Source organism: Trachinotus anak, unplaced genomic scaffold, assembly GCF_046630095.1.
Source record: "Trachinotus anak isolate AG129_WGS33_773 ecotype Australia unplaced genomic scaffold, CSIRO_AGI_Tana_v1 ptg000019l, whole genome shotgun sequence".
Classification (NCBI taxonomy): domain Eukaryota; kingdom Metazoa; phylum Chordata; class Actinopteri; order Carangiformes; family Carangidae; genus Trachinotus; species Trachinotus anak.
Window position 1 is genome coordinate 17,807,972 of NW_027273870.1, and position 15,144 is coordinate 17,823,115.

Here is a 15,144-nt window from a genome sequence, read left to right on the forward strand (position 1 = left end):
TTTGTAATTCGCTGCAGGGTGACTGACAGACTTACATGTGACTGACAGACTTACATGTGATTTTATTTTTTTTGGTTTGTTTTTTTGTTTTCTGTTGTTGTTAAATGAATTTTCCCTTGTCATTCAGAACTATTAATCTTCTTTACCTTCTTTCTTGCTGTTTTGACATTTTTAATTCAGGGATATGGTCACAATGTTTGCTTTACATCTAATTATAAAAGATGGTTTGAAAAGTTAAACAAATCTCTGTCATCCATGTTCTTAATTAAACACTTCTCAGTTTAATGCCATCATTGGTATGTGTGGACAAGTGATAACCAAACCGGAAAGAGGAGATTTTCATCCATGTTAGCATACCCATTGGGTGGTATGCATACAATTTATGTACTGGTATTAATTGTGTTTGATGCAGAATCTTGCAGTGCTCATGCTGTTGACGTGTTGAAGGAATTTTAATAAAGTGGTATGAATAAAGAGCATTCAATGGAATCGCTGCTGGTACGAATTTTGGTGTCAACTCTGCAGTAATTGTTATGTTTCTATTACAGTTATCGCGCAACACATCAATAATGTATTAAAACAGCATATTAAAGGTGAATTAATTGTGTTCATGAAAATGTACAATGTATAGACATTTTGTAGTGCAGGGATTTAGAGATCATTGAGGGAGACTTCAGGACTGAGGGCTACTGCGAAACAAATAAATGGTTATGCTATATGTGTGGGAATCCACTTTTGTCCCTATAGTGTGTTCTTATCTGTCTCAGTAGTGGTCTCATGTGAATAATTCCCTCTCTGCGTAAGATAAAGAACCTGTCTGCTGTCTTCTATACTGTTCCCTCTGGCATCTCATCAGATATCCCAGTGAGTAGCAGGGGTCAGGGTCCATTTACTGTCTTATAAAACAACCAATCTCCTGCCAGTTTGGTACAGAACAATTCCATAAACACAGATATAAGTCGCAAAGTCTGTCCCAGTTAAAAGGCCTTATGGGAAAAATGACACCTTACAAGCAATTTACCCCCCCTGCCCGTTGAGAGTTCTCCTCTTTTTCACTCTCCCTCTTGCTTTGTCTCTCGCTCTTTCTGTCCTTTCACCCCAGTGTGTCACTAAAACTATATTCATTATAGTACTAAGTGAGATGTAATCATTGTCAAATGTAATACAGTCACGTCAACCTAAATTTTAATAATAACATGACCTCTTTCCTATCTCTCTTCCTCTGCATTCTAGCTGAGAAAGGCAGTAATGGACCACATCTCAGACTCCTTCCTGGAGACCAACGTCCCTCTGTTGGTGCTCATTGAAGCAGCAAAGAGTGGAAACGAGAAGGAGGTCAAGGAGTACGCCCAGGTGTTCCGTGAACATGCCAACAAGCTGGTGGAGGTCAGTCATGAATTACACATGGGGGCACACATATATCCCCATGTATCTGTTCCTATGAATTAAGATTTCAGCCAACACACAGAGCAGTTGCTTTTAATGAGTGAGACCTGCCTTCCTCATTGTAAAGCAGATAAAAAATAAAAAATACCCATGAAAACTATCAAAATCTTTACACCTTTTCAGAAACACACACACACACACACACACACACACACACTCTTCCATTTCCATATGCACATTCTTTCTTTCACTGAATGAATGTCATACAAATAGATTTTCTCTCAAAATGGGAGAATGTTATTATAAATAATTTGCAATGTGGTAACTTACCTCAATCAAAGTACATCTCGCTTCTAAAAATGCTCTGCTTCTTAACTGTACGTGCAGATGTGTGCAGCTGAAATCACATTACAAACCACAACTTGAAGCTTCAACCACCGTTGACTCTTATTTTGATTTTAGAAATAACAATTTGCACAGCAACATTACTCAAAGATGCTGAGCTTTGCACAGGCTATGAGTGCAAAGCTCAGCGTCTTTGAGTAATATTGCTGAAGAAAATGTTGTGATGCAACTAGTCAATCACAGCTTCACCTTACTAAATTTTTTACTGTATTATTTTTTAAACTATAATTTAGACAGTCCTGGATGAGTGTTGAATCTTTGACTTTTTGATTCAGTCACACACATTTGAGCCTAAAGCGTCTGTTTGTGTAGTGTGATACACTGACACTATTTTAGTGAACCTGAAATGTCCACACACTAAATGCTCCACCAGCAAAAACTTACACCAATTTGCACTTGCCTTCCACAGCACCACCTTTCTAAATGTTAACAAATGATGATCCAGTGGTCATAGCAACTGTAAGATACATGAAGCTATAAATAGTATATGTACCTACAGCTTATATAATAAGAGGCAGTCATTATTTACCTGTGTGAGGCCACAGGCACTGGGGGCCACTGCTTAAACAGATCCATTGTTGGTTTCTCCAGACTTGGTTTTCAGCAGATGCTATGAAATGAGAAACTTCTTAATATGACCACATTTGTGTGTTCCATTTTGGTCAAAATCCAAACCTGAAGTTATCATCTACAAGTATACGTCCCAATTAGTTTAATTGCTGTTCATAAAATGCAACATAATTCATCGTTGTTTTCTGATATGCTGTATCCAGTCATGTGTTTGAAGCCAACTTCCTGATAAAAATGTCAGAGTATAAGCTTTATCTATTTTCAGATGAACACATTTACACACATTTACCAAAGTGAAAGAAATAGCATTAACGTATGATAATGTGGGCCCACCACCCACTCCTGGTCTCTAGGTGTGGATGAGCACTTTACTCTTCCTACAATACCAAAGGAGTCATGCAAAATTGCCCATGCTGTCCACAGGTGTTTTGTTTGTTGAAGGATTATGATTGTAGGACTTGGTGTGTCTTGGACAGGTACTGTGGAAATACAGGGTGCCAGGACTGCTACTAGGCTCCATCTAGTCCTTGTATTTGCCACAGTGACAGATTATCCATGCTGATTATCCACTTTCAAGTATGGTTTGGCTATTGCTCATTGCAGATGTTAAGCAGAATAATCTTTACAAACAATAAATTGGTGATATGGATAAAGAGTTGTTGGTTCCTCAGATCAGCTTAGACCCTTTCTCAAAAGGTTGAGACATTGACCATCCCTTGTTTCCCTTAGAGGTTGTGATAGTTTGTTTCTTCATCGCCCCCTCTTGCAATTGGGAAAAGTCCTGTGATAAATTCCTGTGCCCTTTGATGGGAGTTGCCTTTTGTTCTCATGGCTCATTCAAAGCGGCCTTTAGAACCCTTAGTGTGCGTCCCTCTTAACATACTGTCGCTGCTTCCTTTGACATCAGCCGAGTGAGTGATTTGGTTGCCCTTTTGGTCTGCTCCAACTGTTTGCTGATGAGGGAGGATCTAACTAATGCTGCACTCAAAAGCTGTCCTTTGCATCCAACAATATTGAAAGTTTGTTTTGGCTCAGGACATTTTAGGCAGATGCATCTTGGTCTTCACATGAAGGAAAACCAGGAGATGTGTTGCATTGTTTTTGTCCTTTACAGATTTTGTGTTTGTAAAGCATATGTAAAGCATATTAAAGCATATGGCAACAGCGAGGTACACAGCAGTTGTTTATATGCTAAGGAGATAGATTGTAAGCCCCAGTCAAAGCAGAAAATAGCTCTTTGACTGTGCAATGGCTTATCTCAAGCTTGTGTGTTTGCGTGATGTTGGCAGGAATGAACCCCCATACAGCTATTTGTACACAATCATATACCATACCACATATCATTTCATTTATTTAAAAAAAGGGAAGTTATTTCTGTTTAATAATATTCAGCACCGTGGGGAAAGTGGATAAAAACCTCCAACTTAAAAAAAAAAAAAGCAGAAAAAAACATGGAATGTGGTCATTTGGATATTTTTATTCACCTTACCTGATGCTTTTTGTGTGTTTTGTGCTCATTACAATGGCAGTATGTGTGTTTTTGTGGCAGCAATTCCAACATGTGGCAGAATTGAAATTAAAATATGATCTTAAAAAAGAAAGGAGGGAAAAAAAGATTTTAAATGGAAATGTTTTTTAAAAATGTTTTTACACATTCTACTTGGAGCACATTAGCATGGATATCCTTGTTTAGAGGGATATGAAACATTCTGTCCAAGAATGAAACACAATCTGTGCTTCATTCTTGGGCAGCAAAGCTGAGACTGAGAATCTCGTGGAGGAAGAGATTTAAGGTCTTGGGGTACTACAGAGGTTTCAGTGTCAATCAGGCGCTAGCAGGCTCATGTTAACACTAAGGAACATTCCCGTGGTTGCCTCATGCCACTCTGACTCACCTGCATGATGGTTTGCAGTTACTTGGGCTGGTAACATGGCATATTGACAAAACATCAGTGTCGTGGTAGGGTATGGAGTAAATGGGTTTTATTCCCTAAGCCAATAGAAGCTTTTTACAGGGTGAAGCATGTTTCAAACACAGCAAACATTTTAACTCTGTCGGAGGTGAAGCCCGGAAACACTTGTCGGCCCATGGGTCGAGTAAATGGCGACTTCCTAGAAGACACATGTTGCCGACCCTGTCCTTTCATAAGGCACAGCTTTATAGTGTTAAATAGGTTCATCATACTGTAACTGGCTGTGTAGTCTTTTTGGCAAAGTGATGGAAATGAGTGATCATTGTGGTTGGACATGAACTGAGCTGCCATACATTACAATGAAATTATTTTAATTTATTAAAGGAGAATCACTATTACCGAGGGGTTGGCTCATTAGACTGTTTTATGTTTTAATACTATAGATTGACAAAGGCAGTATTGAATTTAGTGTTAGCATGTTCAATGTTTATTCATGCAAATATGACAGTGCTGCAGAGAGAGAACTGAGAATTAAGTATTCAGAGAAGAATCTGAACAGGCGTAGCACTATTTTGCAGCTTTGCACACTGCATAGTTCCTCTCTGCAGGTTAATTATTGATAACTCCAACACATACAGTATCCATATCCATCCACCCATCCCATTATCATCCAAACTGTTTTTCCTCTGTGTAGTGTAGGATGTTACCTTTTTGTCAGGGTGAGAATGTACATTACTGGTCCTTGCAAGACACAGCTAGCTTATACACTCAAGGCAATCCTGTAATCTTTGCAATATCATTGTCATTGCTGTCATTACCATTATTCGTGCCATCACAGACAAAGTCATCATCACCACCACCATCACAATCCTCTAATATATTAGACTAATTAACATCATGATCAATGTCACTGCAGTCATCTCCCCTGACGCAGGGATGAGCTGTCTTAAGCCATTAGCCTGGAGTTTGGACATGATCAAGAGTATCACAGGGAAGTGTCCCTCTTCATTTTGTCTCCATTTGGCTCCACAGTCTCCAGCATCTGTCTCTCTATCTCCACCATTGTTCTCTGCTCACCTCAGTGAGGAGCGAAGATCACACGGGGGCCCTCCTAATCAAATCAAACTCATTACACCATCTTGACCAGTGACAGGAAACCAGTAATTATTAAGCTGGGTATATCATTGGCCAAATGACATGTAATGGCTCTGTGAAATTTAATGCAGTGATCTTACTATAGTCAGGGAAATGTTCTTTATGACTCCCAAATCAAATTTTGCATTACTTTTGTCATGCCTTCTTGTTTAGCTCTGTATATACAAAAATAGTTTCACATTCAATCATTTATTCACCTACAGTCTTTCACATGTACCATTATGCACTAACACGCACATTTACTCACACGCTTATCCTAGAGTACAAGATAGCATTTTGGCAGGCAGAGAAAAGAATCTTGTACTGTGCTTATAATTTCCGTAATATGTGACTTCTGACAGTGTTTCTTTCTCTGTAATAATGATATTTTAACTGAAGTCCACAAAGAGGTTGGACCATTTCAGCTCTCTCTATTTGTGTAGGAAAAGCAGTAAAAAGTGGGGGAGGTATTTTTAAAGTAAGAGATCAGAGCAGAGCTAGTTATTCCTCAGGGTTTAAGAGGTAAAATTGTGGTTTTCCTTGTATCATTGGTCTATTAACACAGGATTGTACTAATTAATTCCCAAGACTAGCTTTAATGAGAAGTACCTAATCCTAACTCAGCAGAAACAACTTCCCTATCTATAACAAGAGCCCCCTTTGACAGGTGTTTTAGTTGACATTAATCCACTGGTAAAAGGATTTTTTTTTTATTAAAATGTTTCCCATCTCATTTAAGATATCAGACTTGGTGCTATTTCATATTTTAAATCAACGGAGACATAGTCTTGTAAAGCTTCAATGTTGAGCCTCATCTATTTCCCATGTTTAGTCTAGATCATTTGGCAGCAAAGTTTTACAGCAGTTGTCAATACTTCAAGTCAAGCAGCTCAATTCTGTCTACTATTAATGGAGATATTATTTCTTTTCCCAGGACAAATGAGAAATCACCTTCTAAAATTATATTTGAATTATTTGCAAAAGCAATATCATTAGGCTTTTAATAAAATTGAATATCCTGGTCCATTAAACATTTCAATTATTAAACGATTCAGTAGAAAATGTTGTCAATTCACGTCTTCTCATGTAATCGTTGCCACATCTTTTCTTCCCATTAAATAATTAAAAGTTTAAAAAATCAGGAATTTAAGCACAAGGGTCCAGGCCTCTCGTCCAACACGGTGAACTTTTCATCACACCCCATTTAATCATCACCATGTGCTCACATTGCTAAGGGAGTAGAGCATAAAGTCCCTTGACCATCATAACACAAGTGCATGCACACAGATGAGTGACGGTGCTCATGTGCTGCTGTCCAGTGCTTCTGCATAATTCACCATTTGCATACAGTTACTTTGAGAGACTGGAAGCGCTCAGAGGACCTGAAGATTGGTCAGAAGTGGCGTATTTAATTATTGATCCATTTTGGTTAGGGGTATGCAGGAGAATTTTAGAGTTTTCCTCCAAGAAAAAGCTAAGCTTCCCATATCATGATGTGGTTTATTTTTACAATGTTGTTTAAAATGTCCTGTTCAATGTCAACTTTGCTCATCTTTAATGCTGTTGTTAGGCCTGATATCATGTTTCGAGTGTATGTTGATTTACAGGTTGAGTTGACTTTGGTTGGTGGGTTATGTGTCTGTCTCACTGTTGGTCTCACTTTTGTTTCATTTGTCTTTTATGTGATGTAATATGTATGGTATGTCCTGTAATGTGCAGAGGGCAAAAGACTGAATAAAAGTCTAAAAGTCTAAATACAATTTTATATAAAGGAATCCTGCTCTACCTTCACCAGTGCTAGAGCTATACCGATCTTCACTAGCCATTACTCCCCCTCACTACCATGCTTTATTTGTAAGTATATATATGTATCTGTGTGTGTGTGTGTGTGCGTGTGTGTGCTATCTCCCATTAACACCATTCAGTACAGGCATATTGCCATTCTCCAGTTTTTACTTCCTTATATCTGCCTCTTGATGCTGCAGCCTGAGCTCGTAGTGCTGCCCACACTGCTATGCTCTTGTTAATTCAAACACAAGATGAATATCCAATCTTTTAAAGTTACCATAGTTCCTTTTTATTGCCACTGCAGTGAGAATCTATACGTGCCAGCAGTTCTTGGTCATCTAAAGGACGTTACGCTTCATCACTATTCTAATGTCAGAAGGAGGTTTTCCTTTGACCTTGACTCCATGTTGGAGCGTTTCTCTTGAACAGCCGTGCTTTTATGAAGGACACTCTTCATATCTCTGTATCTCCAACAGGGCCTTATCTCTGCAGTGTTTTTCTAATCAAGAGGAGAATTGCTTAATGGGTAGACAAGTCTTTAATGTGTGTAATGTGTGCAATGTACTCCACTTGATGCAGTTGCTTGGCTCCTATTACTGCTCTCCAAGCGATGTTATGTATTGTCTTTGTATGTTGTTTTGATTATAATTGACCTCCCTTGTAGGGCTTTTGTTTTTGCATTTGTTTCATTCATTTGTGAATTCCTCTCTACCTTGCATTTGAGTCTTTTACTTGCCCTGCTCTTCATTTACTTGTTTTTCTTAATACCTGAAATCTTCATGAAAGATGAATTTTCTTTTTCTTTGGACAAAAATGCTGCAGTAACAGCGCAATCCACCAAGCTGTGAATACATCCAAACTGTAGCCACATTAAGTTGGACTGTTCACATTACCTTCATCAGTTCATTAGCTTTTCTTACTTTGGATTTACAGCAGTGACCTTCCTTTGGACATGAGCAGAGTCAAGGGGAAAGACATACCTTCAGTGATTATGCATAATCAATACAGAGTTGAATGTAACCAATACTGAATTGGCCTTCAGGGCTCAGCGACATGAGACGAAATGCAGCAGTAAATATTATTCTGGGGGCCACTGCATTAAGCACTTTACTGGACAGTTAACCGGAAAGTGGATGGATCACTGTTGGAACAGATCTATTTGTGATGACCTGAACCTTTAGGCCAACATTAATCCTCTCTTTTCATGCAAAGATATTAGCCTCAGAGGAAATCTGCCTTTGGAAGATGAAGCCACAGAAGTGCATAGAAAGATACATCACACCCACCTAATCCACCTTAGGTGTTCCCTTTTGGGAGTTATTTTCAGGTGAGCTCATTGCCAAAAAAAATGTCAGAAATAAAAGAGTGCAGATGTTCAAACATTGTCTCACCACGACCATCTACTGTCATTTGGATTCTTTCAACAAAGCCAGAGTGAGGCCAAAACTGTGCACTTTGCTTGAATAAAACATTCAATCCCCTGATTCCATCCACTTTCATATTAATTTTGTTTATTTAACCTTCACCATATTAAATGGTCTCGAGTACAGCCATTGGCACATAGTCTAACACAAATAAATAGTGGAATGGTTCAAACCAGGATCTTATCACACAATGTATGTGTAGATCAGTACTTTACCATAACCCTTAAGTAGAAATGTTTTGAGTCTGTATTTAATTACTCTGCAGTAACAGTATCAACATGAGTGAAAATTATATCCAAACAAATCCTATTCATTGTTTTCAAATATCTTTTAAATAAAGTTGCAATTATTTAGAATGAACCAGTGTTGTAGGGACACAGACTTAGCCAAACTACACGCTTCTTCTTGGCTTTTATTATATTTTTTTTTTAAACCCCTTTTCCTTTTGTGGTCATCAGTGTCACTTTTCATGAAGTGGCCAATCGAGCTAGAGGAGATGAGAGTTAATGCAATTGTCTATCATGAAAGAACTGGAAGAAAAGCTCTCAATTGCACAACAAAGAGAGAAAAACTGTTTGATGGGAGCACATTGGGTGGACACAGGACCGGCCGGGTAGGTTCTTTTGTATAGGTTTATACTGTATATATAGGTTTCTGTACTCCTATGTTTCCCAGTGATATTGTAGTATAAAATAGTGCTAACCAACCAGCTAGCTGACACTAGAAGACTTTACCCAGTGCATGTAAAAGCCTCTTAGCTTTTTTTTTTTTTTCTGATGCTTGTTCCTTATGCCTTTCAGCACCTTTCTGCCCATTAAAAGGTGTCTAGTGGACACAGATCCAAGCTTCTTACACATTGCAGGGCTTGTCAGAACAGAAAGTGTACAGGCATTTCAGTCTATCAGAACTCAGAGACAGAACTGTAATGGTCAAAGCTCTGAGGAATTGTACAATAAGGTTTTTTTTAAAAGTATAGGGTGTAAAAAGCAGAGTGGGCTCCGTCATTACGAAAGGGTAAAAACGTCTTGAGACTTATCGATAATTGAACCAAACTGGGAAAGAGAGTCCTCGGTCAGAGACTGAGGTCAAGAGAGTATAATATCCCTGATATCCCCAGAGGGGAGGTGCCTTTCTGATACCACTGGAGAGTTGTAGTGATGTGACAGGAAATCTTTATGTAAGTTCAGTTCAGTTGTAAGTCTTTGGGCATGTATGACATGATGTATCAGAAATAATGGGATATCTGCTTGTATTTAACTGCAAACTAATCTAACAATTTAATTCTACTAATTTAGTTTTGACCCCTATATCATTAAGATACATCCTGCAAATTGTGAGGTTAGGTGGCGCAGGTGAGTCGAAGGGGAGTTTGGAGAAAGTGAGGTACAATGCAATTAAGGCACTTGAAGTAGCAAAATCACTTTATCATTTTAGATTCAAAGGGCATCACAGCCTGAAACTACGGGAGCTAAAACAAAACAGTGGAAAAATGATAAATAGTACCTTGAGCCGGGTTTATTTGGACTAGGGACTCACCACAGCTTCAGTGTATGATTTGTAAAGAAGTGCTAGTTAATGATTGCATGCAACCTGCACCATAAACAGAGACCTAGAAGTGTTTCACGGAGAGATGCAAGTGATTGAGGGGCTTCTTTATGAACCTGAAGGCAATAACAAGTTGCACTGCACATTGCAAAAGAAGAAAAACCTCATTCTATTGTTGAAACATGAATATAGATGTTCAACTACAAAGTTTATATTTAAATTCACATTTATTCATAATTGATATATGTGTTGTGGTCCATGTTCTTCCTAACAATTTACCCAAAACAAACATTTTCACCTTAAAAAAAAACATGTCAACACATTTCCTTCCAAGATTTTTTTATGTATTGTATGGTAGCTTAATTTCTATGGTACGGTTACTGTCTTTGATCTAATGAAAACCAACTGCATATATGCAGTGCATCTTAATAAAGAAAGTTCAGACCTCATTGAGTCAAGATAATGTGTTCGAAAATGCTTGTTTTATTATAGTCTGTCTGAATTTTTATAGAAAACATTCACATATAAATTGCAGAGAAAACAATTAACTAATTATAATTTAAGTAGACTAAATTAATTGGAAAAACATTTTCAATTCATCATCTAAATCACATAGATAATGTACAGTAAATGTTGCTCTTCATGTAAGGCCAAAAATGTTCCCAAAGCAATATCCTTCTTTTCAACCAAGAACATACCTGTTGGCAGCTTTCTCTTATTAAGACTTGGGATTGGTGCAAGAAGGTGCAGGAGAAATGTTAACCAGGTTGCTGAAGATTACCCTCAGCTGGAATGACTGTCAGCAGTGCATTATGGGTAGTCTTAATGTGATGAAACCTTGGTATACAGTAATCTGATCAATACTGCTACAGGCCACAACTAGTAAGTCCCTGTCAATAGAAGGCTTCCACGGCAAGGTAGCAACAAATTACGCTGTAGGATATACACATTTTTGTCCAGTGTGTTATTTGGCAGTACTGTGTACTATTCCAAACTGTTCAATTATAGGTATTAGGAGAAACATTACAGGTGAAGGTTTGATAAATCTTTGTGCACCAAATCTGTCCCTGCTCATATGCTCAAAAGGTAATGAACTGTCCTCCTGGAGGTGGTTGCTGGATGATGCCATATATTTTGTTGTGGCATTTTCAAAGTTGTTTTATAGCAGACAGATCATGCAGTGACATCTAAGCAAACATTTTACACCAGCGGAATGCAATAAAAAATAATATTTTAAAACATTATGCACATACTGCATATAAATATAGTTCATATATAAATAATTTGTATAACGATTCTAATAATAACTCTGACATCTTTGGCAGTTTTCCCTCGTGGCGCTTTTATTAATTTCCCTGTGACTCAGTCCACGTGTCTCAGAGGGAATTGGTCATCAGCCCTTTTCTGAAGAATTACAGCTGTGCCCTAGGATGCAATCAGCCAATCTTTTTACCCCAAGCTGACATTTATATTCTTTGTGTTACATCTCCACTGTCCCTAAAAGGGGAAAAAGGGAGATAAACAAATGGAAATTATAGCAACATCAAGCATGTATTCACAAAAGACTGCCCCCAACCCTCGCCCGCAGGCTTAGGGGAGTCAACTCAAGGGTCCATTATCTCTCACAGAATGCATGAATTGGTGGCAATGTTTGTGTGACACATTTCACCAAACCTTGCCCAAGCAAATTGCTGTGGAGATAAGCTTAGCTCTGAGACAAAAACAAACGTCAGCATTCCTGCTAAGAGCTGGGATAGTGTCTGTAAAGGTGCTACATGACAAGAAGCAGTGGAATTCCTGTTTTGCAGATATGACACTAAGTGGATTACACAAGATTAAATGTGACAAAAGAGAAAGTAAAAGAGGAATAAGACTTGACACAACACCAAGCTTCCGTGCTTTGAATAAGTAGACTTCCCATGGTAATGTGATATATAGCCCAGCATAAATCCTTAATTATGTCATGTGTCCGTGAGGGCTTAGATATATCACTTAAGATGTCTCGTGATGCCTTTTTACTTCTGATTCATGTATCATCTTCATTTTCCAGGATATGAACAATATAGTGTTCCAAAGTGCAGGACGTCCAGACATGTCCCATTTTGTCTCTAATGTACAGACTATAAGTAAAAGGGATTTTATCTCATTAGTCATGAAATGATTAATATTCACTATGAGTTCTGAGGACAAAATCATTTCTGAAAATCTAGTAAGGAAATGATTAGATGATGACTTTGAACTCAGTGTCATGGTCTTTAACAATTCATAACATTATATTAAATTTGCACCGTGGTTTTTTGACCTCTACTTTAGATTAATCAATGAGGAAATCACTGCAAACAGCAATATACAACTGAACAATGTGGTCACTCTGTAGTTGTGTTCTGGCCTGATAAACGTTTGAATAGCCAGGAAAACATGTGTGAGAGTGTGTGTATACACACATTTACAGAACATCACATGAAGATAAATCTATTCACATTTTGTTTGCTGGTTCTCACACCAATCGATTATGAACCTTGATTAGTTATTGGTTCTGTAAAGGGCATGTACTTACTATTTCAACACATCAACAATTGTTGAAAATGTTGCCATCATAACTGACCTCCTCTAATCTTTATATATATAAAATGTAATAATGATGATAAGCCCTGGGTGTGTGCCCTTCCTCATATAGCCCTTCCTCATATAGATCACTTCTTATTTTCTGCTCCCTTATAGTGTAGCAGGGGAGCAGGAAATGCTAACTCTGAAAAGGGAGTCAGTGTGAAGACTGTGGAGCATGAAGTCACTGGAGTTATTACCCATCAGGCCTAAACCTTCTGTTCTCGCATGCTATGAACCCTCAATTAATGTCTGTCTCTATTTTATTCTCAGTGAAGGCTATGGAGTGTGTCAGCACGCTCGATCCTTCTCTCATAAGCACAGTGTACACACAGATACATTCAGCTTCTCAGTGTGGAGTCATATAAGTCATCCAGGTAGCAAGATGTCAAGCCAAAAAATAATAATTGAGTAGAATTAATTTTTGTGATTTTGAGAACCTATGGTGACTTGTCCATAAGGTTTCTGCAGCTCTGATGTGGAGATGTGGGTAAAATGAAAAAGAAAAAAAAAAAAAAATTCGACACTAGATTATGTGAGGATATAAGTCCAGGGGCAAAATTGGGCCAGCAATGTCTTGGGCTTAGGCCTGGTACATTGTCATCAGGGGATGCTTAACTTTGCACATCTTCATCAATATATGTATATATTTTTACACTTTTCATGGTCTTAGTAATTCAAACAATGACAATGGCACATTTTCTTGTAGAGAACATAGGCCTAAATAAGGTGATAAAAGAACTTGCAAACATCAGAACTTTCACCGGGTTTCCCAGTGGGTTTCCTTAAATGTTACCTAGCAGATTAGCGACCTCCAGCAAGGGGAAAAAATAGGTCAGAAACTGACAAACATAATGTAAATTGCTCTGATTTTCTGCTTAAGTAACGTTTCGATTTTACAAATAGTTAGTTTGCAGCAGATTGCCTCCGATCTTCAGTGGCCAACTGTTACATTCAGCCAGCTGGTGAGCTCTAGTTCGAGTTCAACTGTCAAGCAAGCTTGCATGTATTGAATTGTCTCAGCATTGTCAGGACAATCGTGGTTTGAGCAGAATATCAGAGCAACTCAAATTACACCATGGATAGGTAATACACACTAGTTTGACCATTTCCTAACTATAACTGTTTAATTTACTTAGTTCAGTTTAAACTTGTTTACACTCCTATTTTCACTTACAATGATAATATGTGTAAGTTGCATAAATTAATTTAAAGTTTCAGAGGTTAAGGTTACATGTAGAAATGAGTGTAGCAAAGAGGAGGAAGCTTACAGACTAGAGCACTGATCTGCACATGCGCCAAAGCCATTTGTATCTTTTGTTTACGAGGTCATGCAATCATCAAAAGTACCAGACTAAATGGCCAAGCTAGTTTAAGTTTATTGTCTCTTAATGCATTTCAATCTGCTGTCAGATTTGTCATCATCATGTCATGCCATCAGTGCTTTCACTTAATATTAAGGTTTTTATTTCTTCTGTGTCAATTCCGCTCATTTAAATGCAGTTGCAGCAGAACAGGCCAGGTGATGAGAGAGAAGCAGAGTTGCTTGGACAGAATAGAGGAGCAGGAGAGAGTAGCAGTGTAGGAGCAGCAAGTGAGAACCGCTGGAAAAAGAATCACCAAGACTTACCCATTTCTTATACTTAAAATATAAAATTGGTATGCAAAACATGCAGAGAAGCAGGGTCACTGCATGGCTATGAGAACAGGAAAACTAAGGTTGTCCAGTGTTTGGCAGAACTATAGGCCCATACGGTGAAAAGCAAATGAAATCTTGAAAGACATACTGTAAAGATGAAAAGCTCTGGAATCAGGCTTTCTTAAAACACAAGCTGAAATTTTTGCTTCAGCCCACAATGTCTTCGGAACAGTTTACTGTATTGCAAAAGATCACTGGCCTTACTCTGATCATCCAGGACTAATGGAGCTACGGATGATAAATTGCACAAGTGTTGACCATGTTCTTCACTCAAATGTCACATGTACAGACATTGTACATTTTATATGAAAAGAAACGAGGCTGGCGATATTGGCAAGTCAGAGTGACCTGTCTAGGGCACACTCTTATTGTGGATGAAATCACCTCTTAAGCAGAAGGTCTCGTCTCATTGTGTGCCTCAGAATGTGAGCTCATAGTTCAGAGCTGTTGACTTTCTTCTTAGATCTTCTTGAGTTGGAGAATACAACCGCAGATGGAATCGCCAGTGAACTGCTGAGCTGCCTGCTGAAACATGGCATAGATGGAGTGTCTGTCATAGGCTGGCATTGTCTGAACCATAGGTTAGAGTTGCCTTTATCAGATGCAGTCGAGCACTGAGCAGAGACCAATCTCCTCACAGCTTTTCATTACAAATTATACTGTCTGAATAATCCGT

The 15,144-nt window shown here is 38.3% G+C and overlaps 1 protein-coding gene across 1 annotated transcript in view; it reads left to right on the top strand.

The window, feature by feature from the left end:
• Positions 1 to 15,144, top strand: part of ctnna2 (catenin (cadherin-associated protein), alpha 2) — a 302,082-nt gene that overhangs the window by 226,409 nt on the left and 60,529 nt on the right. The window contains exon 9 of the mRNA XM_071504020.1: positions 1,234 to 1,386. Coding sequence (XP_071360121.1) covers positions 1,234 to 1,386 — 153 coding nt within the window. The remainder of the gene's footprint in view (positions 1 to 1,233; positions 1,387 to 15,144) is intronic.